A 12,849-nucleotide genomic window follows, 5' to 3' on the forward strand; every position below is an offset into this window, starting at 1 on the left:
CCATAGACAGTAAAGTTCACTTCACGCTTCCTGTGGCGCGCTCTGATGACGTCACGGTGAAGTTCCATCGTGGGACAGACATGGCAGCCTCCATATCACAGCAGCTCGAGGATTTGTTAAATCCTTTACCAAACTTCGTGGATCCAGAGGACGACCAAGATGAAGGTATCATACATTAAAATAATATCATTTGATCTAATGTGTTGTAAGCCGTTTAGCGTTATTATAACAGAAAATCTGTCACCTCTAACGTAAGCACGATTCGCATGCACATGTACTGAGAAGCGGCTTTACTTTAAACTTATTATTTTAAACCAGTGACTTATGACATTTAATATAATCTAGTATTACTCAGGATTGCCATACTAACAACAAAGATAATTTTTTTTACTGGCTATTTTCTGTAAGATTTTCTTTGTTGAGTTACTGACCGTTACCTTAATTTAAGATAAACGAATTAACCGTCTATCAATGGTACATAAATGTGTATTTTCTTTGCCGTGGTAGTACCGTGTTATTCTTGTAAATAATATGGTACAGTGTATGAATGTGGTATTCAGTTACTTGGTAGAATATGAAACCATAACTGTACCATTAAACTAACACATATTACGTTTAATGTGACTTAATACTGCATACAACAATTTAATTTAAATGATTTCCCGGTCATATTGGCCTATTTAAAGGGCATTTTCCACTAACTGTTTAAAATGCATCCATCATCTTTCATATTAAATTCTTACATTTTATTAATGATTTCACTTAGTATAATAAGACAATATAGGGCTGTTATCAATCAAAAGAATTCAGTATCTCAAAAAAAAAAAAACGATGCCTGAAGTGGTATTTGGATGCATTTACACAGACAGTTCAATGTAGCTGAAATATAGCATGCCATGCATTTACGTAGCAAAATTATAACGGCACCAATAATGTTATGAGCACAGTTTAAAATAAATAAATAAATAAATAAAATTATATATATATATATATATATATATATATATATATATATATATATATATATATATATATATATATATAAAAGCAAGGGTAAGCTATTATGAAAGTAAACCACCAGTAGGTGGCAGCAAGGGACTGTCTTAATTAATGAGTCGTTGAAGCATCCATTCAAACAATTCATTCATACAGCTGATTAATTCGACAAGAAGCAAGTGCCTCCCTGCATCCCAATGTGCATACTGTGCACCCTTTCTGCCCTAAATGGTATTGAAAATTACCATCACACTGAATTTAGCATGGATACAATGCATATTGAGATGTAGGGGCCTGTCTTTATGAGTGGACCACTCAATCATTAACTCGAATGTTTCAAAATTAAAAAACCCGAATAATTCAGTAACCACCTGTGTGTTGCTCAAAGATGCTCGATGACTATACTGCTGTGATCTTTGTTTTTGTATTTTCATTAATAAAATCTAGAAAAAGCAGTCAACATTGACCGTATATTCTTTCAATAAATTCTAATTCAAATATTGAACTAAAATGTTTATTAAATAGGCCTACTAATTTTAACACTTTTTTTTTTTTATGTCAAATTAGCTGTCATGGTTTTCAGGGAAAACTACACTCTCTCAGTCGTGTCATGTTGGTTAACTAGGCTGTTTGTTATAGATTTGAAAAATATGTTAAAATTTTATGTGCAGTTGCATTTGTTTTCATTTCTCCACGAGTATGTTTTCACATACAGACAGGCTGCGCGAACCTCAACTGGCACGACCTTGTTGTCAATAGCTATTTTCACCGAATGTATATAATCAGAATAATTTTTGCTGAAATTTCGTTGCTTCCCTAATTAAATCCTATTGGTCGTCTGGTCGGGCAAATATCATAAAAATATCATCTTTCACTTGGCCCTTCAAAAAAAAAAATTCCTTTATTCCTTCAAAAAAAAATCACTTATTTCACACAAGCATTAATGTCGAGCTCTGTTACTGTATATAGAATTTAACCCCCTTTCAAGCTGTTTGATGCCACTCAGCAGATGTTACACTGCATAAGTCGGGCAGAAGTTTAATAAAAAGCTCATCCATTAAAAAAAAGGAGTCTCACATGGCTCTGCGTGAAAAAAAGGCCTTTATTGAAGCAATGAGGTTTTGCAAGAAAAATATCTATATGCAAATTGTAATAATCACTTAGCTTGTACTCGAAGTTGTAAACGAAGAAGTTCAGGAGGAATGACGTATGAGGTCGGCTTTCTGCATGCTCTGCTCAGAATTGACGAACACGAAAACACAGCAGAGAGATCAAAATAAAAGAATGGTTACTAATTAAAAGTACAAAATGAGGATTTGTAAAGAAGAATGTTGGAGGATTTCGATATAATCCAAGAGGAGACTGGTTTTCCTTTGCTAAAGTAAGGAAACTTTGCTTCCTTGGCTCCTGTTAACAAACGCTGGTTTTCACAAGACTCACCAGTGCAACGCTGACCTCATACGTCATGCTTCCAGAACGGCTTCATTAACAACTGTGAGTGCAAGCTAGATTAAAGGGATTATTAAGTTTTGAATATGAATATTTTTCTTACAAAAACGCACAGATTCACTGGAGCCATGTGAGACACTTTATTTTTTATTTTTTTATGAATGCGCTTTTTATTAAACTTCTTATGGATCGATGCACTGCAACACCCACTGAGTGGAATCATACAGCTTGAAAGATCAAAGACAGTTTTTAAAATAACTCCAACTAGATTCGTATGAAAGAAGAAAGCCATATACACCTAGGATGACTTCAAGGTGTGTAATTTATGAGTTTCATAAAGTTTCAATTTTGGGTTAACCATTTAATGTCAAGCTCTGTGTATGTGTATATATATCTATATCTTTTAACAGACATCTTATGTATTAGAGCAGGGCTTGCTGTTAATTGCAGTATATTTTTTTTATGACCGCTGTGAAAGGCATTATGAATTGTATTCATTGTTTATGGCATAGACATTGTTATTATCTGGTGATAGTCAAAATCTTTAACTTGCATGCTGGTTTCACTGTGCAACTGTTGACAGGATTATGTGACTGACTGTAAATGTCCTTGTGTACTAAGCTTAACAACAATACATAATTTTTGTGAACTGCAGAGACGAAAGCCAAAGTCATAGAGAAGTTTGATGAAGGTGGTGATGATGATGATGAAGCGCCTTTATCTGGCCATCTGCGGAAGCGCTCTTCTGTAATTCTGGCTGATGGTGATCGACGATATCGTGGCAAGGCTACATCCAGAAAAGATCTACAGAAAGAGTTGGATGGATTAGGTGGGGTGAACATGTCGGATTGTTTGAAAAACAATAAAAGGAATGACCAACATTGTATACACTTTGAATCAGCTAACTAGTAATGTGCATTAAAAGGTTGGTTTGATTAACTAACATTTAAATTAAATTTTTTAACAGATGATGATGATGATGATGATGAAGAAAATGGAATGCTGGACAAGTACATGGATTGCATAAAAGATGATGAGGATGAAGACGACATTGATGATGATGATGATGATGATGATGATGATCAGGAAGATGAAAAAGAACAAGGCGATGATGAGGAGGATCTTAATGCAGATGATGGCTCACAGATGTCCAGCTTAGTCTCTAAAATGAAGAGCACAGACCTTATGAAACTCACAGAGGGAATGGATGATCTGGGAGAAAGTGAGGAAGATGAAGAATCAGCTGACAGTGAAGGAGAGAGTGAGGAAGGCTCTGAGGACGAGGAGGAAGATGAAGAGGAGGAAACAGCCTTGAAGACCTTCTCTAAAGAGAAAGTTGATGAAGAGGTTGAAAAGGGGAAAGCCGTGAAAAATCAGCTTGGTATGAATAATTGCCCACATTCAGATGTGCACTCTACAACAAATAAACAAATAAATAACAAGAATAGATTTATGGAAATCTATTATAAGACAAACAGAAACTCAAAAAAAAAAAAAATTGACTCAACTTTATGTTGTTTTCAAATCTCCACAGCTCTTTGGGACCAGATGCTTGAAAGGCGAATCAAAATGCAGAAAGCTCTTGTGACGGCCAATCAGCTTCCACAGCCACAGACATTCCCAGAGTTCAAGAGCAGGGGAGGGACTGAGTATGCTGACGCTTTAAAAAATAGTGAGTGAATACAATGAAAAATACTTGATATTTTCTACTTCTGACCATAAAGATGTTCTATTGCTAAGTGTTTTGGAAGATTTTGCAGTCCGTAAAGTCAAATAAAGCCTGTAAATATATTTTTAAAGAAAGTCATAGGCAATGTTGCATGACGTTGATCAAAAGTGTCAGTAAAGACTTAAGAAATGTTGCAATTTATTTTTTATTTTTTCAAATAGATGTTCTTTGTCTGAGAATGTTTGTTAGTTTCTGCACAACCATTGATGATGATATGAAATTGAGCATCAAGTGTGGTTTTAAATTCAGGATTCTTCTGGCTCTGAGCAATTAATATGTGCACCTTCTTTCTAAAGCATATCTGGCTGCTGAGAGAGACTGCCTGCTTCTCATTTGCATATTTATTGCACTGGTCCTTTAGCCAGTGAATGATTGATGTGGGGCGTCCTCCTGAATTCTGAACAGCGCGTTGCTTTGGGATGGAAGGAGATGTGCATGTGTACTTTTGATTAGCAGTAAAGATGGCACAATCTCTGGCACCCCCCCCCCCCCACTCTTTTTATTAATTTGTTCTCATTATGTATAATGAATTGTAGCATAGGCTTGGTTGTGCTAGCCCTGCTTCGTAAGCAGGCTCTGCAGGAATACTAGGAGGCATGTTTTCTTCAAAATATAAAAAAAAATGGTTAACTTCACAATGGTTTGACTGTTGCTGACTTAAATCTTAAGTCTGATAGTTTAGGGAAATGATAGCATAACTCTCCTAAAGCACAACGGCTAACTTCTGCATGTCCCTTACAGCATTTTAAAATCAAAATGACGCGCTTCAACTTAAGCTTGTTTTCTGTGCCATGGAATCAGTATCTTGTTTGATGGCTTGCGTGCTGTGGGCTGTAGAGTTCATTTCTTCATGCGTTTTGATGCTTTTAACTAGTGTAGTGCAGGAATGACTTAAGATCAGAGGAGGTAAGTTGTAATGAACCTGCATTTACAGAAGTGTGCTGAATTGATGTTGCGGTCGACATGTGCTGTATGATAAGCTCGTATCTGTGTGTGGTAGGTCATAAAGCCCTAAAGGCTCTACAGAGGTCTCTGCTGGATCTCCAAGATCAGCTGCTCTACCAAAACCCTGAAACCAGAGCCATCTCTCAGGGAAAGACATGGGGAGCAAGCAGGTACCTAATTCTGCTTTTAAAATAAGATGAATTAATAAAATGTTGATCGAAATTTTTCTTTGTGTGTGAACTACCCCTTTAAAAACTATCTAAGGGTATTCTTCAGATAACTTTGGAGTACTAAATAATTGTGCTGTATAAATTGTTAAATATCTTGTAATGTTAATTAACTATAGTTTCAAAATTTTGACATACTGCCTTTCTTTTTCTTCTTCCCACAAATGGAAATTGTGATTATCAATGGAAAAAGAAATGATTGTGTGTTCAGTTTTCTTATTTAAATCTCTGTTTCCACATGCAGCAGTGTTAAAGATAATGAAGAGATTGACAGTGAGGATGAGATGGAAACTGGGGATGATGGCCAAGTGGAAGAACAGGAAGCAGTGCGAAATGGACCCCCCAAGCGAAAACTGGAAATGGCAGAGTATCCCAACTTTATGGCCAAACGATTTGCTGCCTTTCTGCCTTACCGTGATGCCACCCTGCAGAAATGGTACGACAAGACGCGACTCACAACGGGCAAGAGCAAAAAGGTAAAACAAAAAAGGACAAATTAAATAATAAAAAAAAAAAAAACACACCAAAATCTTGTAGAAAGCTTTCCTAGTAGAGTCGAAGCTGTTATTGCTGCAAAGGATGTCTAACTTAAATCAGTGCCTATGTATTTAGAAGGCAGTGTCAATAAAGTCCAAGTTGGTGTAATGGTCAGGTGTCCCAAAACGAAATAATATTATATTGTGTAAATATCTTCACTAATGTACTCTCTTTGTATTTTCCATCAAACAGGGTTTTGGAGCATTTGACAGGAACATTCTTACACAGGTGGAGCAGGTTTTAATGGACAAAGAGAGGCTGGTGAGACGTACACAGACGCGCAGGTCTGAATACAGAGTTCTGGGGAAGCCGGAGCCCATCACGCCTGAAATAGACAGCAGCATCACAGAGGAAGAGGTGAGACTTTTAATTGAATCTGCTTCTCTGTAGTTGTAAGAAAACCACATTAGCTATAGAGTTATTGCAGTGCAAAACACTTTTAGTTTAATCAACCCAGCCATTTCAGTAGGCTATGTATATGTGTCTATATATGTGTATTTATGTGTGTATTAGGGCTGCACGATATTGGGAAAAATGACATTGCGATATTAAATTTTTCTGCAATATATATATATATATATATATATATATATATATATATATATATATATATATATATATATTGCGATATGAAATCTAATCAATTTTTTTCTTAAAAACAAAAATGGGGTGAGCACACTTACATTCTCATTTTAAATGATTTAAACATCGAAACCATCGTGTCAATTGATTAATATGCCTGAGGGAGAGCGAGCAAGACTGAACGTGTGACTGGGGTTCACTCGCTCGCTCTCTTGTGCGATCTCTCTCTCGCGCTCTCTCTCACATCACATTCGTCAAGGGCCGGGGAGCAGCTGGCCCGTACAGTTAATGAATAACAGATCAAATACGACAGCCTACATCGCACATCCTGCGATGTGACTATCGTGGGATTCGTACATCGCGATATCGATGCTTAAACGACACATCGTGCAGCCCTAGTGTGTATATATATATGTGTATATGTGAATATGTATTGATTTAATTGTAGAGTTTAAAACTACATTTAAAAGTAACATTCCCCATCATGCTAGAAGACTCGTTGAGCTCTCTCTGTTTTTTTCAGGCAGCTGAACTGGCACTGAAATCTAACATACACCTTAAAGATCTGGACGAGGAGATTTTTGATGATGATGACTTTTACCACCAGGTAAGAAAACAAGCAGGATGAATTGTTATTGTGTGGTTACTGTCAACAACGCTGATGCAGTTGAGTAGTTAAAAAGAAAGTAGTAGAGTTATGTCTCTTTCCCGTTTTTCACAGCTGCTTCGAGAGCTTATTGAGCGCAAAACAAGTGCGACAGACCCCAATGATCAAGTGGCCATGGGAAAGTGAGTGTGTGTGTATGTGCGCGTGTATACATGTTTCATGTGTCGTTCACATTTGATCATCATAACTCAACCTCTCTCACAGGCAGTGGCTTGCCATCCAGAAACTACGTAGTAAAATCAAGAAGAAGGTGGACACCAAAGCCAGCAAAGGCAGGAAGGTCAGGTAAGGTGTTATTCTTCTAAAAGGATCAAGATGTGTTCAGCATATAAAGGTGAATCTCACGAAACCTGACGAGTAATATTTCGCCCCAAAATTTAAAAGTAAAAAAATTATTTCATTTATTTTTTTTGTCATTAATTTGTCAGAAAGGTTGATTCTCATTAATGAAAAACAGGCTTTTGCTTTAAACAAAATATATTTATTTATATATTATATTATATTATTTTTTACAGATATTGTATTGTTTTTAATGCTACAGCACAAGTACTGCATTTCTTTCATGCAAGGATATTATAATTAACTAAAACACTGAACAAAATTATAAACGCAACATAGAACTCAAAGATCTAATACTTTTTCTATGTACACAAAAGGTCTTTCTCTCTCAAATATTGTTCACAATCTGTCTAAATCGGTGTTTGTGAGCACTCCTTTGCTTAGGCTGGCTACAATAAAAGGCCACACTAAAATGTGCAGTTTTATCACATAGCACAATGCCACAGATGTCGCAAGTTTTGAGGGAGCGTGCAATTGGCATGCTGACTACAGGAATGTCCACCAGAGCTGTTGCCCATTAATTTAATGTTCATTTCGCTACCATAATCCATCTCTAAAGACGTTTCAGACAGTTTGGCAATACAATCAACTAGCCTCAAAACTGCAGACCACGTGTAACCACACCAGCCCAGGACCTCCACATCCAGCATCTTTAACTCCAAGATCATCTGAGACCAGCCACCCAGACATCTGCTGCAACTATCGGTTTGATTAACCAAAGAAATTCTGCACAAACTGTCAGAAACCGTCTCAGGGAAACTCATCTGCATGCTCGTCGTCCTCAACGGGGTCTCGACCTGACTGCAGTTTGTCATCGTAACCGACTTGAGTGGTCAAATACTCACATGAAAACAGGTGCATTTCATTGATGCCATTTTGAATGCACAGAGATACCGTGATGAGATCCTGAGGCCCATTGTGCCGCCGTTCATCCATGACCATCACCTCATGTTTCATCATGATAATGCATGGCTCCTTGTTGCAAGGATCTGTACACAATTCCTGAAGATGAAAACATCCCAGTTCTTGCATGGCCAGCAAACTCACCAGACATGTCACCCATTGAGCATGTTTGGGATGCTCTGGATCGGCTTATACGAGACCGTGTTCCAGTTCCTGCAAATATCCAGCAACTTCGCACTGCCTTTGAAGAGGAGTGGACCAACATTCCACAGGCCACAATCAACAACCTGATCAACTCTATGCGAAGGAGATATGTTGCACTGAGTGAGGCAAATGCTGGTCACACATGGTGAATACTGACTGGTTTTCGGACCCCCCAATACAGTAAAACTGTACATTTCAGAGTAGCCTTTTATTGTGGCCAGTCTAAGGTACACCTGTGCAATAATCATGCTGTCTGATCACCATCTTGATACAATACACCTGTGAGGTGGATGGATTACCTCGGCAAAGATGCGCTCTCTAACACCGATTTAGACAGATTTGTGAACAATATTTGATAGAAATAGGCCTTTTGTGTACATAGAAGCCTTAGATCTTTGAGTTCAGCTCATGAAAAATGAGGGTTGAGATTTATAATTTTGTTTAGTGGAAATACATAAAAACATGTTCGTCCCAAGTACTTTTTACTACTAGTTTTTACTCTACTAAAAAAGTCAAAATAAAAATTAATTAAAACATACATATTTAGAAGTATATTTAAAAGCCAAAAAAAAAAGGAAACCAAAATATTTATTTTTTGTCATCCAAACAAATCAATAAATCATCTGGAATGAGATGGGTTGTTTCCTTTGAATAAGCAGCAGAAATCATCTCTTATCAAACATCTTCGTTAATTGTGTATTTGTCATGTAAATGAGTTCAGATTCAGTCAGGCTGTGTGTGCTCACAATGAAACGTCACAATTAAATTTTCAAATCTGTTTGTGTTTATACTTGTCATTTTTTCAAACATCTTGCCAGGTTTCATGTTCACAGTAAGCTGATGAATTTCATGGCTCCAATAGACAACAGCAGCATGAGTGATGAGGCCCGGTGAGTGATATCTTATATTCTCCTCATGTCTGATTTTCTCTATCTGCTGAACTATCAGTCGGACATCTGATCATACACTTAAGATGTATAGTTATCTAAAGGCATAGTTCACACAAAAATGAGAATCTGTCACATTTCCTCATTCTAACGCTGTGGAACACAAAGATGTTTAGCAGAAAGTCACAGCTGCTGTTTTCCATATAACAAAAGCAGATGTTGACACAAAAATAACCCCAAAACAAAGAAGCACCCAAAACGTAATGTGTAATTGTGTGCTGTATTCAGAAGCTATACTTTAGTTATGAGATGAATAGACGGAACCTGTTATAATATTGTTATAACAGCTAGAATATTTTTTATAAATGTTCCATAGAAGAAGAAAAAAGTTTGGAACAACAATGGTTAATAACAACTTTCACTTTTTGTCAAAGCATCTTCGGTATGTAAATTATTTGAGTGGGCATTTTATGCCGTTGGGGACACCAGCAGGAAGTTGTAGTTGTGCGCGTGTGTGTGTGTGTGTGTGCATCTGTTTAATTAATGGTTCAGTTGTGTGTTTCTCTGTCCTGTCAGCCAGCAGTAATCCTCCTCAAACAGAGAACAGGCTAATCAAACACACTGTGGAGATATGCACACAAACACTCACACATGTCAAAGATTTCACTTTTAATCCCCCTTCTCCTTTTTTTTTATTTTGTTTTGTGTTCCATTGGTTCCACAAAGAGAGTTGTGCATATCAGGCTTTTACTAGCTGCATTTTTTTTATTGACACATGAGTGATCAAAACATAATTTGTTCATATTAAACAACATACATACACTACTGCTCAAAAGTTGGGGTCTTTAAGATTTATTTATTTTTTTTTAGAAAATTATACTTTTATTCTCTGGGCCAAATTATATCGATCAAAATTGAAAGTACTATAAAGACATTAGTTATAAAAATTAAACACTTAAAAAAAAACTATTTGTTTATCAAAGAATCCTGAAAAATGTATCATGGTTTCCACAAAAATATTAAGCAGCACAACTGGCAACACTGATTATTCAAGAATCATCCTAAGGGTTACAGGTAGGTGTATATATATATATATATATATATATATATGTTAGTTCATGTTAATATGTTAATTCAAACCATATTATAAATTTAAAAACAAATAATTTACTCTAATTTAAATAATACTCTGTCAATCTTTTAAAATGAGAATGTAAGTGTGCTCACCCAATTTTTGTTTGTAAGAAAAAATTAGATTTCATATCGCTATATATATATATAAATCACAGAAAAATAAAATATCACAGTGTCATTTTTTTCCCAATATTGTGCAGCCCTACTTTCAACAAATGTTTCTTTGTGAACTCTATCACACTGTGCCTCTTTTACAAAACTAAATGCTATCAATCCTCCAATACGATAAAAATAAACTATCCACTTGTTCGCTATGCTGGGATCCTTCTGATATCTGTACAAAGATGCGAACAAGCTGTTTAAACGAAACCCATCAAAGCGAATGTTCTTTCACTCTATCTGTCCTTTTAATGACAGACACTAGAGTGTGGACTGAAACTAATCTGTATATAGGTGTATCGCAAAAAATTACAATATTGTTAAAGTTTATTTTCTTTTTTGTAACTTGTTTCAAAAAGTGAAACTTTCATATATTCTAGATTCATTACATGTAAAACTTTTAAAAAGTTTTTTTTCTTTTTTAATTTTTATGATTAGTGCTTACAGCTCATGAGTCAAAAAGTATCTCAAATCCAGTATCAAAATATTAGAATATTTACATTTAAATTTCATTAAATGACCATCCCTACAGTATAAATTCTGGGTATCTCTTGTTCTTTGAAACCACAATAATGGGGAAGACTATTGACTTGGCAATGGTCCATAAGACAATCAAGTCACAGAAGGTCATTACTGACTGAAAGGGGTGGCTGTTCACAGAGTGCTGTATCAAAGCATATTAAATGCAAAGTTGACTGGAAAGAAGAAATTGGGTAAGAAAAGATGCACAGGTAACAGGGATGACCGCAAGCTTGAGAATACTGTCAGGCAAAATCAATTCAAACACTTGGGAGAACTTAACGAGGATTGGACTGAAGCTGCATCAAGAGTCACTATGCTCAGTCGTCTTCAGGAAAAGGGCTACCAAGCCATTTCTGAAACCGAAACCACGTCAGAAGCATTCTACCTGGGTTAAGGAGAAAAAGAACTGGTCTGTTGCTCAGTGGTCCAAAGTTATTTTTTCCGATAAAAGTAAATTTTGCATTTCATTTGGATATCAAGGTCTGGAGTCGGAGAAAGACTGAAGAGGCACAGAATCCAAGCAGCTTGAAGTCCAGTGTGAAGTTTCTGAAGTCTGTGATGATTTGCCTGCCATGACGTCTGCTGATGTTGGGTCCATTGTGTTTTATCAAGTCTAGTCAATGCAGCTGTCTACCAGGGAATTTGGAGCACTTTATGCTTGCATCTGCTGACAAGCTTTATGTAGATGCTTTTTTCCTTTTCCAGCAGGACGTTAGCACCTGCCCACAGTGCCAAAACCACTTCCAAGTGGTTTGCTGACCATGATATTTAATGTGCTTGATTGTCCAGCCAACATGCCTGACCTGAACCCCATATGAACTTTAATGGGATATTTTCAAGAGAAAGATGAGAAACCGCTGATCCAACAATACAGATGAGCTTAAGGCTCAATAGTGCCTCAGAAGTGCCACAGACTGATGTGTTTTATTGTGAAAGCGAAACTACTTTGTTTGGCCTACCAAAAGAGGACACATCTAGAAATCAGTGGTTAATTTGTATATAAAACACTGTTTTACAACAATTAAAACCAAATATTAAGATGTGTGCAGCGCATTTTATGGAGGACTGTTTCCTGGGAGAGTAACCTACAATGCCAGCTGTTCTGACTCATAGCCTGCAAGTATGTTTTAATTTATAAATTCTTATGAATTTGCCAGATCACAAATGCACACATGGCACAAAGACCTCTTTTGTGCCAAAAGATCAAGGCAAATTAGATTTCTCATGTCATGACCCCTTTAAAACAACCCTGTAGTCAAAACTTTTTATTTTATTATTTCAGGCACTGGTCAATTTTGAGATTTTGGGCTATTTTGCTTCCATAAGTTGTCCTCTTTCACACTAGTTGTATATAAGTGCCTCCAGGGCATCTTTAGGGCCAAGGCAAAGTGCGATTGTGAAGCATACTACCAGTCCCTAGACATAATCATGGCTCTGTACAAGGGTAACTATAGACCCATTACACTATTGTCAGTTTCAAGAAAGGTGTTTTCTCATGTTGTTAGCAAGGATTCAACCCCTTCTTGTGTCTCGATGTCACCCTGAACAATCAGGTTTTACCCCGGGAAA

The 12,849-nt window shown here is 36.6% G+C and overlaps 1 protein-coding gene across 2 annotated transcripts in view; it reads left to right on the forward strand.

Annotated features, from left to right (window-relative positions):
• aatf (apoptosis antagonizing transcription factor) overlaps positions 1-12,849 on the forward strand; it is a 17,111-nt gene continuing 4,262 nt past the window's right edge. For both annotated transcript variants that reach the window (XM_052556704.1, XM_052556703.1), the window contains exons 1-11: positions 1-165; positions 3,101-3,274; positions 3,413-3,826; positions 3,980-4,117; positions 5,175-5,289; positions 5,591-5,822; positions 6,076-6,240; positions 6,989-7,072; positions 7,187-7,254; positions 7,337-7,417; positions 9,397-9,468. In XM_052556704.1, the coding sequence (XP_052412664.1) occupies positions 81-165; positions 3,101-3,274; positions 3,413-3,826; positions 3,980-4,117; positions 5,175-5,289; positions 5,591-5,822; positions 6,076-6,240; positions 6,989-7,072; positions 7,187-7,254; positions 7,337-7,417; positions 9,397-9,468 (1,628 nt within the window). In that variant the 5' untranslated portion in view covers positions 1-80. The remainder of the gene's footprint in view (positions 166-3,100; positions 3,275-3,412; positions 3,827-3,979; positions 4,118-5,174; positions 5,290-5,590; positions 5,823-6,075; positions 6,241-6,988; positions 7,073-7,186; positions 7,255-7,336; positions 7,418-9,396; positions 9,469-12,849) is intronic.

Source organism: Carassius gibelio, chromosome B5 (assembly GCF_023724105.1).
Source record: "Carassius gibelio isolate Cgi1373 ecotype wild population from Czech Republic chromosome B5, carGib1.2-hapl.c, whole genome shotgun sequence".
NCBI lineage: Eukaryota > Metazoa > Chordata > Actinopteri > Cypriniformes > Cyprinidae > Carassius > Carassius gibelio.